The sequence below is a fragment of the Pan paniscus genome, chromosome 13, assembly GCF_029289425.2.
Source record: "Pan paniscus chromosome 13, NHGRI_mPanPan1-v2.0_pri, whole genome shotgun sequence".
NCBI lineage: Eukaryota > Metazoa > Chordata > Mammalia > Primates > Hominidae > Pan > Pan paniscus.
This window is the reverse complement of record NC_073262.2, coordinates 40,550,811-40,568,715: the sequence shown is the minus strand read 5'-3', so window position 1 is coordinate 40,568,715 and position 17,905 is coordinate 40,550,811. Positions and strand designations below refer to the sequence as shown.

Here is a 17,905-nt window from a genome sequence, read left to right as displayed (position 1 = left end):
GGTTAGAGCTTTTACCTTTTCAACTTTGGGGGCAAGTATGTAGTGTTCAACACATTGCTTTTTACTTTCAGGTGCATGCTCCGAGTCCTTGATTCATTTGGTACTGAACCCGAATTTAATCATGCAAATTATGCCCAATCGAAAGGCCACAAGACCCCTTGGGGAAAATGGAATCTGAACCCTCAGCAGTTTTATACCATGTTCCGTGAGTATTCCTGTTTCATGTATGCTTTCCAGAATGCCACCAAAGATAGATGGCAAAATTAGCCGCCATCTATTTTGGGTTATGATTCTCAGGACCATTAGCTGTAGAAGTGTGTGCTGTTGAACCTTTTCCTTGGGAATTACTGAATTTGTTTTTTTGTTTTTGTTTTTTAGTTGAAATCGAAGGGCCACATGAATATTTTTTGAAAAGCCTTGAAAATGTTCTGGAGAAAAAATGTTCAATACAAAGTATCTTTAGAAACTATTTGGGAAAGGACTTTGCAGTTACTTTAGATTGGCAGGCACTAAACACATTTTATTGCCACATGGATGCTATTTAGGGTACACTTTGTCACTAATGAGAGGTGAAGTCTTTCATGCAGATCTATTTTCCACATAATTAAACCTTAATTATTTAAGCATCAAACTTTTTAAAGAAAAAAATAGCTTTTTAAAAATGGAGCTGTTTTAAACTCAGTTTTGTATTTTACTGATTTTTTTCAATCCTAGGCCCAGAATGAAATTTTATCTTCTCTTGCTGACTTGGTATCATTGTTTTCAGCAGCAGTGATTATTTCATGAGCCGATATAGTAAGAACAGCACACCAAATGATGATGAATTAACTGACCACAGATGCTAGGCTCTTAGACATTTTCTGTTTCTATAGGGTTATTTTCCCACTTTTACCATTTCTTCCTGCTGCTTTCTGTTTACTTGGCACTGGCCTCATTTCTAATTAGCTGAGGACTGTGAACTCAAAAAACCACATTTGATAGTGTTAGTACCAAAAACGAATTTATTTTATAAGTCAGTAGTCCTTAGTAATGAGATGAAGTCCTATTCCAGAAGTGAAAGGCCACATGAGATAATTTGGTTGATGAGAGAATTCCTATTTTCTAAAATTATCAGGATAATTTTAATCCAGAGGTTTCCACTTTATAACTTCTGGGATGAATCTGTTTGCTTTGTGGAAACAGGACCCAAAAGACCCCTTCCTGATCTTCTTCCCATGTGGTTGCCCCTCCCCCTTGTACGCAGCTACCTGAAGGTGACCCCTGTCTCACACTCACTAAATGAAACAGCACATGCATTGGACTAATCTTTGGGTGTTAGGCATGAAAAGGGAGAATTAAGAATGGAGAGTAATTTTAAAAATCAACTCATCCTTAAGTGTTCTATTAAGCTCAGATTTGTGAAGGTGTGTTGTATGCTTCATAAACATTATTGTTCATGGAGCTGTATCATCCTGCTATTACACACTGTCCCTGGGGCACAGTTCATGGGGCAAATTGATTTTTGGCACATTAGATAACAGATGGCTTTCAGTATGGTGAGGATGCTCAGAGTTTGCCTCTGGTTTGACTTTGCTGTGTAACTTTGAGGGATGGGATGAGATGGCACAGAATAGCCTAAGAAGTGACCTATGTGTTAAACCAAGTGAAATAAAACATTAACTGTGTTCAAAGTGACTAAAACCGCTGGGTGATATGGCAGGCGTGTGCCCTACAAGAGATGGAGTTTCCAGGGAGTAGAGAAGAGAGGTTTCTTTTTTCCTAGAAAACATAAAGTTCTATTTTAGAATATTGGAATTCAGAGTCCTGCAAACCTATTTTGTTCTCCATGGATGGAGAATTTCAGCAGTATTGGTTGATTAAATTGAAAGAAATTCACTGCTTAAAATGTAACTGAAGACAAAAACATGGATTAATTTCTATTAATCTGGGAAGGGAATAAGTTTCCTAACCATGACTCAGAATTCAGCAGAAATCAGGGAAAATTGATATGCTTGACTATATTTTAAAAAAAGAAGAACCTGTATGGCAAAACAACAACCAGTAACATCATAAGCAAATCATGTCACAGAGAGCTAAATTACTAACATAGACCCTTATATATACATACATACATATAAAAATTGAGAAGAAAAAGTTCCATGTTCCAACAGAAAAATGGGAAAAGGCTATTAACAGTTTAGAGGAAAGAGAAATTTACTGCTCTGAACATATGGAAAGATGTTAACCTCACTCACAGTAAGAGAAATGCATTTTTAAACTGCACCAAGATACCACGTCCCATGTACAGATTGGCAGAAATGCAAAAGTTAAACAGCATAGCTATTCTGATGGTGCAGTGAGCAAAACCAGCCCTCTTCAACCCTAGTGGTTAGAATGCAGCATGGTACTACCCCAGTGGGGATGGCGTTTGTCAGGATCTAGCAAAACCGCCTCTGCATTTTCTTTCTTCAACTAAGCACCTCATATATATGAATCTATCCCAAAGATAATGAGCAAAATCAAGATGTGGCATGTGCTCAAGGGCATTTAGTGCAGCACTAGTTGTAATAGGAAGCAACAAGAAACAACCCAAGTAATCATCATAGGAGACTGAGTGAATAATATGGTCCATTAATAGAGTGAAGTACTACATAGCTATAAAAAGAAATGAGGAAGGCTTTCATTCTAGGAGGGGCATGTCTAGGATATTTTAAGTGATAAGAGCCAACGTGCAGGACAATGTAGAGCTACTCCCTTTTATATATGTCAGATACAAAGGAAGAGTGTGTGTGGTCATGTTAGTATATATGAATGAACTTATGTTTCCAAAAGAAACAATGAAAGGATAAATAAACTAATAAAAATGATTGCCATTGGATAAAGTGATTCCCATTGGATAAAGGTATCCAGGGATGGGGCTAGAAGGGTGATGTCTCTTAATGTTCCCTATTTTGACTTTAGGACCATGTAAATGTTTTACCTAATTTAAAAAGAGAAATACTCTAAGGAATTCAAAGTAGGATCTCGAAAAAGTGTTTGCACATTCATGTTCACTGCAGTAGTATTCCTAATAGCCATGAGATAGAAGCAACCCAAATGTCCATCCACACAAGTGGATAAAGAAAATGTAGTATACATACATATGGAATATTATTTAGCCTTAAAAAGGAAGGAAATCCTGTCATATGCTACAACATGGATGAACCTCAAGCATATTATGCTAAGCGAAATAAGCTAGTCACAAAAGGATGAATACCATATGATTCCACTTGTAAAGTATCTAAGGTAGTCAAAATCATAGAAGCAGAAAGCAGAAAGGTGGTTACCAAGTTGGGAGGAGGAATTAGTGTTTAATGGCTATGGGGTTTCAGTATTACAAGATGAAAAAGTTCTGAAGATCTCTTGCATAACAGTGTGAATATACTTAACACTACTGAACACTTAAAAAAGGTTAAGATGGTAAATTTAGTGTTATTTGTTTTTTACCACAATAAAAATTCAAATAAAAAAGAAAAGCATTCACTAAAAATTGAAAACAGATAGAGACAAACCTAGCTGTACGCGTGAGGTTGGTGTTAACCTCTCATACAGAGAAGATTATTACTTAAGTGGCTTTAAAAGACAATCTTTTGACTATACAGTTGTAGTGGGAAATATTTATATTGTTACTTGAAACTGTTATGGGTATGTTGTAGGAACCACGATGTTTAGTATACAAAAAGAGGACAGTACCTAAAGATTCTAGATTCCGGAATGATACACCAACCAAGAAAACTCCACAAAGTGTAGTGGGTCACCTTTGCAAATTGCTAGGATACTACCTCATTACTGTAAAAAGTAAAGTGAAAGAATTCAGCTTTGATCATGCCTTTCTAGCACAAATTGTATTTGAAGATAATCAAATAGTTGATGAGAGAAAGTCATTAATTATGGAGAAATCACAACTAATAAATGCAAAAGGAATGAATTAGAAAATGAGCGTTATAAAACTCCTGATGAGACAGTAGAGCAAAACAGTCATCATCAGTGGTCGCTAAATCCATCAAGTAACAGGTTGATGGAAAACTTTCTCATGGACGAGGCTGACTTGAATGGAGGAAATATGGAAATGAATAGAGAAATAAAGCAGTTTGATACCTTTATCCTATTGAGATGTGTCTGAGCTGGAAAATTTGCAACAACAACAACAAAAAATAGCTCCTACACTCTGTTTTCCAGCGCCTGCCCACAGTGAACTTGGATGCATGCTTGCAAGAGGGTCCCTTTCTTCCCATGTGACAAAGGCCTGGAGTCCAGTCCAGCTAGGTCCTTCCCATAGAGCCCTCCATTCCTTTACCTTTTGGGTCAGTGTGGCTATTTTAGCGGTCTGAAGAGAAATACCGTTCCTTTGAATATCAAAACTTATATTTATTTCTTGTTAATTTTTCAAAAGTGAAACAAATACTAGTGCTTAATATATGAGCTGGATAGTAATCATTATATAATTTCTGTATAAATATGCACATATACTGAGGATGTACTCAGGTTCCTGTGTGCTTAGATTGTGTTCTACTGATGGAATGCACAATGAAAAGTTTGGAGACTGCAGAAATAGAGTGCTATACTTGAGGAACCAAGTCTTCAGGACTAGCTGCCTTATAGTAAGATGTAGCAGTATTGTGGTTCATGTGCAGACAGAGAGCGTGGGGAAGGCCAGTCCAAACGAACCCAGTGGGAAGATAAAGAAAAATACACCATTGGGATGCATCTTGAGGAAGAGTGAAATGAAATACGCTGGACCGGAATGTGTTTGCGTTCTTAAATATTCATGGTACACGTCTCACTTCAAGGCTCCTTCTGTTTCTCCTCTAACTCGTTTCCTAAGTTGGTGGGGTTTCTGCAAGTTGAAAAACCTTGCATTTCTGTATTATTTTGCCCCCAGTCTCAGAGGTTCACTGGCACCATCGTCGTCATGTGTTCTCTTTGCAGTTAGGCATTTTAGGTGGTGTCCACATAAACTATTCCTGACACCTTCCTAAGCAGCTTCTGGAGGGACTGGTGGCCAGACAATACTAAGGCCATTTGATTAGATCTATTAAGTGTTGGGTTTTCCCCAGGAATCTGGTAAGTCTGGTTGTTCCTCCTTCTAGGCCCCCATTCCTGCTCACTCCTCCTGTCCGCATGCTAAAATGACCTCTGAACTAGGCACTAAGGCTTTCCAACCACAAAAACCAGCTCTTGAAAGCTCAGCTTGGATCAGGCTATTTCTCCTCAGAGACTGCAGTGCCTTCCTTTTGTCCATGGGATCATTTTCAAACTCCACAGCAAAGTATTCAAGACCTTAGGCTCTCTGGCCTCAACTCCCGACCATATTCCTCCCCAGGTCCTGGCCCCAGTCTCACCAAACAGCCTGCTGGTCCCTGAGAAGCAAAATTTAATTTTTTCTTTAAAACTCTATGTAAGTGACTTCCTCCAATTTTCCAATCAAATTTATAAAGAAATGTAACCCAATTACAAAAACAGGGAAAGACTTCCTCCCACTGAAAAAGGCTCCCCTAACCCTGATGTAACTTTTATCTTTTTCACAAGTGTAGTTTTACATACTTGTCACATACGTACTAAAATTTTGTGTTTTCCTTTTTTCCACTTAATATATCATCTTTTTTTTTCCTTCAAGACTCTACTCAGATTTGAAAACCATTGTGTCCAAGACTCTTCTACACTCAAGTGGCTAGTTCCTAAGTCATAGTTATTTGGGGATGCTTTTGTTATTTCTTGTTGAGACTTAACTGATGCTTTTTTTATGGTTGCCAGGTACCTGGCTTGGCTTATATTTACGTATTATTTAACTATGCATACGGCTTGTTTTAAATTTCTGAAGGCAATCTTTTATTTTTGACAGTCTCAAACAAGGTGCATTATATCTCAGTAAATAAATGCAAGAAATCTGCCCGCACAGAAAAATAAGAGCGAAGGCATTTGCCTTTACCATTTAGAAGAGAAAGCTCTAAAATTGATGACTTGCACTGTAAATTTTCCGGTATTTGGATAGCTCTAATTATCTGCAGCACACCCACATTTACAACTTCGTCTGGCTTGTATAAAAACATGGCAGTGGTAAATCATCTTTATCTAATTGAGTTTTTTCCTCTCTTTCCCTAGAGTCGATGGCTGAAAGTAGCAATAGCAGGCATTACAAGATAGCCCATCCCTGGTTTCAGATCTCAGACCTTATTTTTATATCCTACAAAAATTTCAATAACCTTTGAAATCAGTTCTGCTTAACAGCCTCACTTTTCATATCATTACCATAGAGCATTTACTACATTGCCTGAGCAAACTATGTTCGTATAGTTTTATTTATTTTATTTTATTTTATTTATGCGTGTATGTGTTAAGTACCTGCAACATTTTGGCTATCATTCACAATGTGAAGACACACAAGAATTTGCCTTCTGGGTGCTCACATTCTGTATAGTCAAGACTAGAGAATATTCAGCATTTCTTGGTACTTGTGGAAATTTGGAGCAGAAAAGACAGGGAGCTATAACAAAGTGGAGAGAAGAGCAGATGGGGGATTCTGGAGGTGTTTAGAACTTTCCCATTTCACCTTCCACTTCTTTGATTTTTTTTTTTTTCTTTTTACCCCCTCCTCCTCTTTCCCAAATCCTTGTAAGGCGCTCCTTAGTAAAGGCTACAGAGCTGACTAAGCCTAAGTATTTTCTTGTTCCTTATGAGCGTCAGTTTAGGAGTTAGATTGGAATCTTTATTAGGTTGTCGATTTTATCCACTGAACAGTGTGTGTTTCCTGACCATCTGTGGGATGTCTAAGTCTCTGTTCTCCAGAAGCTTACTTTCGGTAGAGTCAGGAGGTACGCAAAAATAAGACTTTCTCATACTTCCACTTTAAAAATTACAGACCCAGGTGAATGGAGTAGGGAAAATTTGAATGCAGAGGTGGGGAACATCCTAGTTGTGGCAACTAGAGGCAAGTTTTCCCAGGGTCCTCAAGACCCTGTCGCTTACTACGCGGCTTTTTGCTCATTTCTCTCTACTTCCTTGCTGTTTCTTGAGTAGAATAGGCACACTCCCCCTCAGGACCTTTGCATTGGTTGTCCCATCTCCTGGAACATTCTTCTTTTAGACTTCCCCATCTCCTCCTTCAGGTTTTTAATTCAAATATCATTTCAGTGAGACTGACTGTGACCTCCTCTTTTAAAATGCAACTCCTTCCTTCCCCAACTTCCTACTCCCCTTCCCTGCTTTATTTTCCTCCATGACTTTATTGCTACCCAGTATTTATGTTTCACTTATTTTTATTTTCTTTTTCCTTCCCTGGAATCTGAGACATATAATGGCAGGAATTGTAGCTGCTTTGTTTATTGCTGGAACTCTAACTTCCTGAAGAGTGGCTGGCACATAGTAGGCATTCAGAAAGTCTTTTATTGATAGAATTAAACTAGAATGAACAATATTGCCTATTATGTTTTTAATCCATGCAACAATGTAGGGAAGGAGACTGTTGTACAAATTTAAGATTGTAGAAACTTCTTTAGGCCAGTGGCCTCATCTTACTTTCTTGTGTCTTCCCAGGGAACTTACTCACATTTTTGGGCTTTCAAGTGGCATTCAGACCATAATGATTGTCAGTATCATTGATATTCCAACCCTGAATTTCTCCCAGGATTTGGGGCTCACAGCCATTTTTATTTGCATGATCAAATTGAATGATGGCTTGCAGATCAAAAATTTTGCCTGGCAAAACAGGAATTTTAGAACCAAGTCAATTCCCATTCATGAGATAATAAGCCTGTTGGCTGTAGCAAAGGATCAGTTAACTTCCATGTACAATTTTATTTTTAGGACATGATAACCAAAGGAGTTATTTGTGATTGAAACTGCCATTTTGGCCTTTAACTTGAATCAGGAGGGCTCTTGCCTTTAAGTTCTGTGCAGACCACTGAGGATTAGGATCAGCCTCGTGGTTCCTTCAGTCTGAGTCTCAGCTTTCAGGAGTGTTACTCTTCTAAGGAGTCCATTCCCTCTTAAATTGCTTTTTGACACTTGAAAATTTTACCCTGAAGTGCCTTTTGTCAACAATTTAGGCGCTCATCTTCTCAGCTGAACTTATATTACAGTTTCCCTAGCCTGCATCCCAGCCTTCTCTCTTGAAGAAACTAGTATCACCACCATTTGGAAAAAAAAAAAAAAATCAGTTTTTGTAAAATTTGAAGCATAACATTACTATGTATAGTTTTTTAATCCAGATTTCTTGTGTGACATAACTATTTTTCAATGAATTTTTTTCTACCGTCGGTTTTATCAGGATCAGCAAAAATGGCATGAATATGATGACAATCAGCATTCTTCTTCAGTATTTTAAATGATGTTTTCAGTCATATAAAAAAATAGAAGAAATGTTACTAGAAACCCACAAATCTAGATTCTACAATTAACCATTTACTGTGTCAATCTCTATGCCCCAGTCCTCTCTCTATCCATCACTCCACCTTTTTTTTTTTTTTTTTGGATGCATAAAAGAACTCTCTGATGCTTCAGCTTCACATCATTAACTATAATTCAATATTTTGAGGGGAAAAATGATCCACAAGCTTAGAAAAAAGTCCAGTAATAGTGGTTATTTCTAGGTGATGAAAATGTAACTTATTTTTTCTCATATCTTTATTATCTGAAAAAAGTTTTAATCTGAGGATATATTTCTGTTATAATGAGGAAAACCAATAAATCCATTTGTATTTAGGAAAAGGAAAAGCGTGTTCATTGCAGAAGTCTTAGCAAAAAGTGAGAAGGCCTGGACTAACAAATACAAAAAGGAAAGGATGAGTTGATGGATTTTTGAGAAACTAATATCCCTGGGACTACACCGACTGTGAGGGCTAAGGAATGGGCCCAGGCTGGCGCTGGGGTTTCTTCTCTTGGTGATCAGGAGATGTGAAGATACATTACATTCTTAGAGATGTTTGGGACTTACTGGTAGAAAAAACAGACCTCAGAGATTTATGCAGTTGAAAGAAAGGTCAACTCGACTTAGTATGCATTTTGAATTATAGTTTAAAAGATGATATTATGACTGCTTGGTAGATATAGTGTATGCTTCATTTATCAAGTAGCTGGTAAGCTCCTTGAGGGCAGAAACTCATCTTTATATTGTAGTTTGTCAATACTTATCATATAAGCTGGTTTGTAGAAATGCTCCAAAACATTTGTCATTGAATGAATTATTCAAGCTAAGCTAATAGTATTTCTTAGAAGTAGTTATCATCATACTCTGCTCAGGGACCACATCAAGCTGATTTGTAATCATTTGTAAATAGGTGCTTCCAAAGTGCTTAAAATAGTGTTTCTCTTAATAAGAGACATTTTGTTCTAAATTGTCTTAAAATCATCGCTAATGTTTGGCAAATCTCCTGCAGTTTTTTAGCATGTGAAAAAATCTGTGTGGTCCCACATACATATGGCACAAGATACTCAAGAAACTGAGGTGACATTGCATATGTATTCTAGATCATCTTTGTGTATTTTGCTCTACCTTAGAACATTATTTTCCTCTGAAGCATGGTTTACCACTGCTGTTCACAGGGTCCAGAAAATTATTTGGACTATGAGGCTGTGTATTAGAGTGACTTAAGGAGCTGATGCCCTGAAAGCAGCCAATCTGGCTCTGAATCCCAGTGTTGCCATTTCCTAGCATGTAGACTTGGGTAGTTAAACCAAATCTTTGTTTTCTCATCTGTACAAACATGTTACATGGTTATGAGGTTAAAATGGAAGAGTCACTATAATGCGCTTAGCACAGAACTTGGCATGTAGTCAGAACTCAAAATATCAGCCATCCTTTTTAAAAATCACATTTGTTTATCCTCTGGGATGGAGGGATTACTAAAAGTACAGGATTTCCTGCATCCCGTTTATGATGAGATTTGTTTGATTTACCTTAAAATGTAAATACCTTCTCTTTGAAACCCTCCCAACACAATGAAAGTCTCTGTTCCCTTCCTAAGGCAGAGCAAAAAAGAAAGGTTGGCCTGAAATTTGAACTCAATGAAATGAACATTTCAGATAACATCCTCCTGGACTTGTGGCTTTTGATTTATTATAAGCACCATTAAGAACACTTGTGATAAGACCAGGGCGCTCTCGGCAGATGTTACCGGGCGGGCTCCAGCTGGTGTTCAGATCCTTGGAAGCAAGCCACACTGGGCCGGTAGTTACTTCAGAATCACCTGCTGGGGCGAGTCACGGCTGAGCAAACCCTTATGTGGTCAAGGTTTAGTGTCCTGTGGCAAGTTTAGAGTCACCTGGGAGGCGAAGGCATGTAGAGGTCAGACCAGTGCTCAGGCCTTGGCTCATTAAATGTGGTGATACTGTTTGTAAATCTTAAGTCTCACCTGAGGTCCTTGAAACCACACTTGCAGGTTGTTGATCCCTAAGTTAACATTTCACAAGGTGAGACAGGAGTTAAAGTATTTGGATGAAAACGTAGAAGAGAGCTTAGATGTGAAATTCATAGTGTCAGAGTTAATTGAGTACCAAATTATAGTCATAGCAGCAAAAGCCCACCATTCCTCACAAGTTTTTCGGATATTTGCTTCTCCCTCTCACCAGTCAAGCTAGAAGCTAGGAGAATCTTTCACACAAAAATATGTTACATATATGTATTTTTTCATTTGGGGGGCTTAATCATTTTATTTTTTACTATACATTAGTATATTATAACATGAAATAAAACCCATTGTTTCACTTGCTGGATTATTTTTTAAGTGCCTACCTAGGGACTAAATAAGTACATTTCAGAAGCAAGTATTTCAAGCATCGTGCTTTAATCACCATGTAAATTTTCTGAAAATAAAATTTAAAAACACCTGATCCTGAAGTATAGTGTCAGGTTTGAGTTCAAAACTTTTAGAATTAACAAAAAATTTTAGAAATATTTTAAGCTGCATAATAACACTGAGAATGCACACAGGTTTTGTTCCTCTCCCCACTAATCCTTGAAAATTCCCTATGCCCTGAGCTCCTCAAAAGGGGGGAGAAAAGCAACCATCGCCTCTTGTTGGCAGTAGAATTTATTCAGTAATTTACTTTCCAGCCAACTGCAGCCATTGCCATTGCCTCTGGGCACTTGTTCAAAAACGCAGAAATGAAATAACAGATTGGCCAGACTGAACACAACTCCCCAGTCACAACCCTATTATCTCCTCATTCTGTCACCCCCATTAGGCAAAAGCCTGGGAAACGGAGGGTGACAACACAGTTTTTACATGGCTCGTGCATTTCCACAGCTCAGGGCTTCCTGCCACTGTCCCTTCTTCATTGTGTTCCCCTGCGTGCATGGCGGGTGACATTGGAGGCTGGGCATCGGAGTCCTAGGCCTGTGCTGCAGGCTCGCCTTTGCCCATCTGTCTGTCTGAAAGGATTTCTATGCTGCTACAAGCATGGGAAACGGCTTCTCAGTCCTAGCACAACCAGAACAAGATGAAGGGACCAGCTTCCTCTGTTTGTTGACCACCTATCTGTGAATGGATGTGGTGGACTTTTCAGAATCTTGTGTATATCTCAATCACCAGGAGGAATTTGGTTTCATGTTATTTATAGCTGTTCTATTCAGGTCAGAGCCAAGCAGAGCAGTTGGTTCATTTCATATCAGCCACACATGGGCTCTGCAGGCTCATCTCCTGAAAAATGGAGATTTCTCTTGACAGAATGAAGGTAGAGGAGAGGAGCATCTCTGTTTAATCTAGAGAGAATTATTTTCTGATTGTCACTTGCTGGTGAAATGCCTTTTAAAATTATAGGCACAAGATGCGGATGTTTGGAGAGGGTGTGGGGTTGCTGTCCCCCTTGGTCAAGCGTTAGAGAAGTTACAGAACCCAAATGAGAGAAATCCAAAATTTTCTCTTCCAGAATAGCCTACTCTGTAGACGGTATTCCTTTGCAGTGGTTGGTTTTTTTTGGAGTGGTTTGTGCCCCAGCAGGCTTTACCTTTTATTCTGTCTTCATTCCATGCACCTGTTCAATATAGACCCATAATTACATCTTTTATGAGTTAGTAATTCTCAGAGGAGATGAAAGGTTCTGAGGATTATTCATCACTTTGTCCCTCAACCTCCTGTTATGTAGCTGGGTGAAAAACACAGCTGGAGTCAGATTCAGTTACGTGGGGACTCTGCGCCTATTCAGAACTCCCAATCAGCCCTGCCCCCTACAGATTTCTGGCCAGTAGGTGGTGAAACCCGGGTGAAAGCATTTCTGCTGGGAAATGGACAGTAGCCTTATTCTGAGGCAACAAGGAAGAGAGTACACAGCTTAATGATTTTCAGACAGATGTATTTTCCCCTAAAAAGAGCAGGTTTTGGTTCAGGTTAATCCATCCTAGAGAGAAATATTCTTATGACGGTTTTACTGGGAATGTGTGGGAGAAATAACAATCCCTCACCTCCCTCAGGTAAGAAAGAACAGGGTAAGATGAAAACAAACATTTTGTTATGGGTAAGATGGCCTGTGTTAAATATGTGATTGTTATTTCTTCTTGCTGATTGGACACTAACTGTCCTCTCCATTTCTTTGCACACCAGCTCATACCCCAGACAACAGCTTTCTGGGGTTTGTGGTTGAGCAGCACCTGAACTCCAGTGATATCCACCACATTAATGAAATCAAAAGGCAGAACCAGTCCCTTGTGTATGGCAAAGTGGATAGCTTCTGGAAGGTGAGTCAGTCTGTGCGTGTCTCTCTCTCTGAAAAGAAGCTTGTTGGGTAATTTAATTTAACTTTGATCCAGGGAATAATCAAGCCAAGTGCCCAGGGCTTAATGGGATCTACTTAGACATAAACAAGAATGTGCAAAGATTCAGTTGCTCAGCATTTGGGTTTCTAACCAAGGCTGTATGTACCTGCTCTTCTGGTAGTGGCTGTACAACAGCCACCTTCACTCTCTGCATGTCAGAAGGGACACATTCTAGCTGCTTTTTCACACTTTGTACTTGCTTCTGAGAGCCAGGGCCCTCCAGGGGTTGAATATCTTTCTGGAGCAAGATACTGCACAGGGAGAAACTTTACCAAGGGAGTCTTTCCCTCTGCTTCTGGGAGGTAGTCTGTGGAGGTAGGCAGTTCCCTTTCCTGGGAAATGCAGTGGCCTTCACATCCTCTTGGCTATAGTCACTATTCACCTGACGTAGAAAGTAAATTCTTGCTGGGGCTGACTGTAGGCACTTTGTTCAGGGAGGTCTTGGCTGAAACAGCACTCTTGGCCACAGACCAAACCAAGTTCTCCAAAAGCATTGGGCCCCTTGGCCCTCCTGAGTTGATTTCCTGAGTACATCTGGGGAAAGTATAACAGGAGAGGAACCAGATTGGATGTGACCTGTTGACAGGTAATGCAGATCTTTTTATGTGGGAAGTCTGCCTCAATGGCCAAATGTCATAACTTTTTTTGAGGAAATGTTTTTAGAAGATAGAAGTCTTCAGGAGCTCACAACATGCCTCTTCCTAAATGTAAGAATTCATTGCTTTCTTAAATGATCACAGACTGTGGTCTCATGTTTCTTGCTAGCCAAGGAAGTTAGGAATCCTACAGCTGAGGGAGTACAGGTGATGTACAGAATAAAGAATTCCTTGGTACTGCTTTTCTGACCCTGTGTTCAGAAAAGGAAAAGCAGTGCCCTACCCCTCAGCTCTAAGGTACTAACTACACCAAAGGGATGATGAGATCAGCCCATCTCCAGGGAGGCAGATTTAATTCCAGACAACTCTTTGTCTTAAACAGCTAGACCTTTGTCTTTGTTTAGTACAGTAGTTCTCAACTGCAGACGATTTTATTTACCGATTCCCCTATGCCCAGGGAACATCTGACAGTGTCTGGAGACAATTTTGGTTGTGATGTCTGGAGACAATTTTGGTTGTGATGTCTGGTCAGTGGTGCTACAAGCATGTAGTGGGTAGAGGCCAGGGATGCTGTACATGTCCTACAATGAATGGGATGGCCCCTGGCACAAAATACCAGTAATTCCAAAGGTGGAAAACCCTCGGCTGGTAAGAATGTTTCCTATGTATGTTATGCCATACTTTGTTGCCTCAAGTAAAATGAAAGTCAGTCTAGATTGTAAATGGCTATCGAAGATGGTCCCATAAATTTGTGTTGCTTTCCTTGTATAAAAATGTGTCCTGTGTTGATAGTGCATTTTCCAGCTGACTTTCAGCCAAAGTCGGGTTAAAACAGGCATATTGGGTGTTCTCATGCTCAGCTTGTTTGTGAAATTAATGGTTTACGGCATTGGTTTTAGGAGGACTGTGGCTTTTAAAGAAAAGCCTCTGCATCTGCTTGAAGAAGATAGCTTGTATGTCCGTGTGGGCTTAATATTGAAATTATATCACTTTGTTTTGGGGCCAAGTGCAACCACCTCCTAGCACTCTCTGGCAACTTTTTCCCTTTCCCTAGAAAAACAAAACAATAAATTGGTTCTGAAAGATTTTGGTCACCTGTTTTGGATAAATTAATATTGCCACTAAAAGGGTGACTTTTCCATGCCAGTAAGAATTCCGGAGGCCAGGCGCAGTGGTGCATGCCTGTAATCCCAGCCCTTTGGGAGGCTGAGGCGGGTGGATCACCTGAGGTCAGGAGTTTGCAACCAGCCTGACTAACGTGGTGAAACCCTGTCTGTACTAAATACAAAACAATTAGCTAGGCGTGGTGGCGGGTGACTGTAATCCAAGCTACTTGGGAGGCTGAGACAGGAGAACCACTTGTACCTGGGAGGCGGATGTTGCAGTGAGCTGAGACCATGCCATTGCACTCCAGCCTGGGCAACAAGAGTGAAACTCTGTCTCAAAAAAGAAAAGGAATCCCAAAACCATTAACCATGTTGCTCAAGTGATCTGGAGTGAGATTTAGAAATCCTTCCATGTTTTGAGGTGTGAAAACTCCATGGGTGCCCAAGCTTCTGTGTACCTGTGCTGTGCGTCACCTAAAGATTATAAAAGGTTGGGTTGTAGTGTGTCCACATTCATCTTTGCCTGAGTAATAACACCCAAAAATCCTGGGTGTTATTTCAATTTTATTACATCCAGCATTCTGTGCTGGAAAAAGCCCAAAAGATGAAAAATCCTATAAAGTTTTCACATGAATTCAGGACATCTTCTCCAACTCTAGAACACGGCACAGTATGTGAGAATTTAGTTTCTTTTTCCAAAGCATGTGCGTCCCGGAGTATTTAGTGAATGCACACAGAAAACCAATGTGCCTTTTAAGTGAGATGTTATTCCAACCGCATTTCTGAAGTTACATTCAACATAGGCTTTAGCTAGCAGGATGTTTTATCAGTCGTCTTCCCTATCTTGTTCTTGTGTCCCATTCCCCTCTCCCCTACCCAATCCCGATTCACCTCAGAGAGCTTCAGGAAGGGAAGTGGCACCTTTGTGTCCTGGGAGGTTTAGGATTGCAACTGGAGGATGTGGGAGGGCACAATTTGGACCAGATGACTTTGGAAGGTCTTCCTTCACCTCAGATTGTAGGACTTTAAATTCTGAAGATTCCTGCTGTCATAAATCCTGCTTCACTCTTCCCACCACCCTCCTTCTTGAGGGAATCTCCCTACTCACCTCGGCACTTAAGTGGGAAATGCAACCATGTAACTCCCTCCAGTGTTGGCTGATTGGACCCTGGAGTTGTCCTCTGACCCAGTGCAGTCCAGCTTTTTGGTGGCTGGAACTGTAATTCTGGCTCAGAAAACTGAGCTGCATCAATGAGATTCTTCAGTTCATGTTGGAAAACAGAGTCACTTGAGAGTGAGCCATGTTAACAGAAATCAAAAAAATGCGTCTGTGGCAGGAGGGCGAGGCGGAAGCCTTCCAGGAGTCCACATGATGAAGCAGGACCACTGTTGACAGGGAGAGGGCGCTGTTGAGAGGATAATGCATTCCTCCACAAGGAGAGGCACCACCCTGACAGAATTAGGGTGCAGTGGAGGGCCTGATAGAGTGGAAGACACAGATAGAACTCCTGCAGCCTGGAGAGAAAGAGAAAGTAGCTGCTGGAGTTTCTGGCAGCTTTCTTTTCCCAGATTATATATCCTTTCTCACACTCTGGTCTTGCAGTATCTAAGTGCTCTGTTCCTATAGTCATATCAATATACTTACTAAAATACTAGATACTAAATGCCTATCAAGAAAAACAAGTGTATTAAATATACAGGCTAAGGAGGAGCGAGCTTGTCCTTTAATATCCTGTCCCCAGATTCATGACCAAGGTACTCAATGGTCTTGTCGTGATGTTATAGTACATGGTGGGGAGGTCGAGGTAGGGAGGGGAATCTTGCCGTCAGACTCCAGAATCCCAAGGGCATCAACTTAGGAACCACCTCTGCCCAAGCCCCTTAATATCAAATGAGACTACTAACAGCCTAATCCCAAATAGAAGTCTCTCTTCTTAACTCAGGAACCTGCAGTTCTGGGTCCCTGGCCTCTACCTCTGAGGCCATCTAATCATTCGCTCCTGCTAACACTAGAGATGTACCCAGAAGAACAGCAATCTGTCCAGTATGGTCAATTTCAAAATCCTTCTACATTCTTTTAAATAAAGTCATCAGAGAATGGAAAATTGGTCAACTTTGTAAAAAGAGATTTTTGAAATATGGGAATTGAAGTGTTAACTATATTACTTTAATTTCTGTGTTTCTTTAAAAATAGTATACTGAGCATAACTGAATCTTCAAGTGATGGTGCAGGGTTAGTATCTTATGTATTCATGATCCTACTATGATCTTAATACAAGATAATACATGATCGCCGCTAAGGTAAATGTCCTGGAGGCCTTTCTTTGACCACGTCAGGAGAACAAGAGTTGCCTCTGAATCACACATTGGGGTTCAGACTTGCAACTTAACCACATGTAAGGTGGTTGACTGTCCTGAGCCTCAGGTTCCTAGCCTGTAAAGTTGCGGCAGTAATAGCTGATGGCTTCTCAGCCTTACTAATGCACACATCACCTGAGGATCTTGTTAGAATGCAGACTCTGGTTCATACCTGGGATGAGACCGAGACTCTCTTTCTCACAAGCATCCAGGTGATACCGATGGGCTGTTGGAAGAGCATGCTTTGAGCAGCAAGGTCTTAGGATAGGTGGGATTTGTACAATGTGTGGTACAAAGTAGCTGACCAATCCGCAAATAAATAACTCCTCTTTTCTATTTATCTTTGTCTTCCTGCTGCTTTTATCAGACTGCTGCCTGTCACTTTTTGCTACTGTAGGTGCCTAGTTCAGTCACCCTCATTCCTACTTTGATATTTGCAGACCTTGCTACTTCTAATCTCTGCCACTTAGCCCCAAGAGCCAGGTAAAGCTGTGGTGAGCAGTGGGCTCTGAGAGGAGGTGAGAGGCACAGTGTCTTCCTCGTGTCCTGCTGTCCTGGTTTATACATTCAGGTGCCCCTGGGCAGTGTGATCAGGAGCATAGACTTGGAGACAGATGGCTGGGTTCAAATCTTGACTGGGCCACCAGTTGCCTAAGGTTGGGTACATTACTTAGCTGGTGCACAGTAAGTCTAAATACATGTTTGCTGCTCTTACTAATATCATTATTGGGGCCAGATAGAAAATGCTGCAGAGGGAATTGGTGGGGATGTGAGCCAGGGAGTTCTATCCTATGAGGAAATGGAAAATATAAGCCTGCCCAAAGATACTCAAATTCTAATTCTTAATCTATATAAGTGGTTGGCGAACTCTAGACTGTGGACCAAATCTAGCCCAACATCTGTTTTTGTCAATTACATTTTACTGGAACATGGCCATGGCCATTCCTTGTCCATGGCTGCTTTTGCACTAAAATTATAGAGTTAGATAATTGTGGCAGACTGTGTGACCCACAAAGCCTTAAAATACTTACTCTCTGGCCTTTTCTGGGAAAAGTTTTCTGACCCCTGAATTATGCCAC

The 17,905-nt window shown here is 40.3% G+C and overlaps 1 protein-coding gene across 3 annotated transcripts in view; it reads left to right on the top strand.

The window, feature by feature from the left end:
* MGAT5 (alpha-1,6-mannosylglycoprotein 6-beta-N-acetylglucosaminyltransferase) overlaps window positions 1-17,905 on the top strand; it is a 330,207-nt gene that overhangs the window by 225,258 nt on the left and 87,044 nt on the right. For all 3 annotated transcript variants that reach the window (XM_034954099.3, XM_034954098.3, XM_063595173.1), the window contains 2 exons: window positions 72-205; window positions 12,555-12,688. In XM_034954099.3, coding sequence (XP_034809990.1) covers window positions 72-205; window positions 12,555-12,688 — 268 coding nt within the window. The remainder of the gene's footprint in view (window positions 1-71; window positions 206-12,554; window positions 12,689-17,905) is intronic.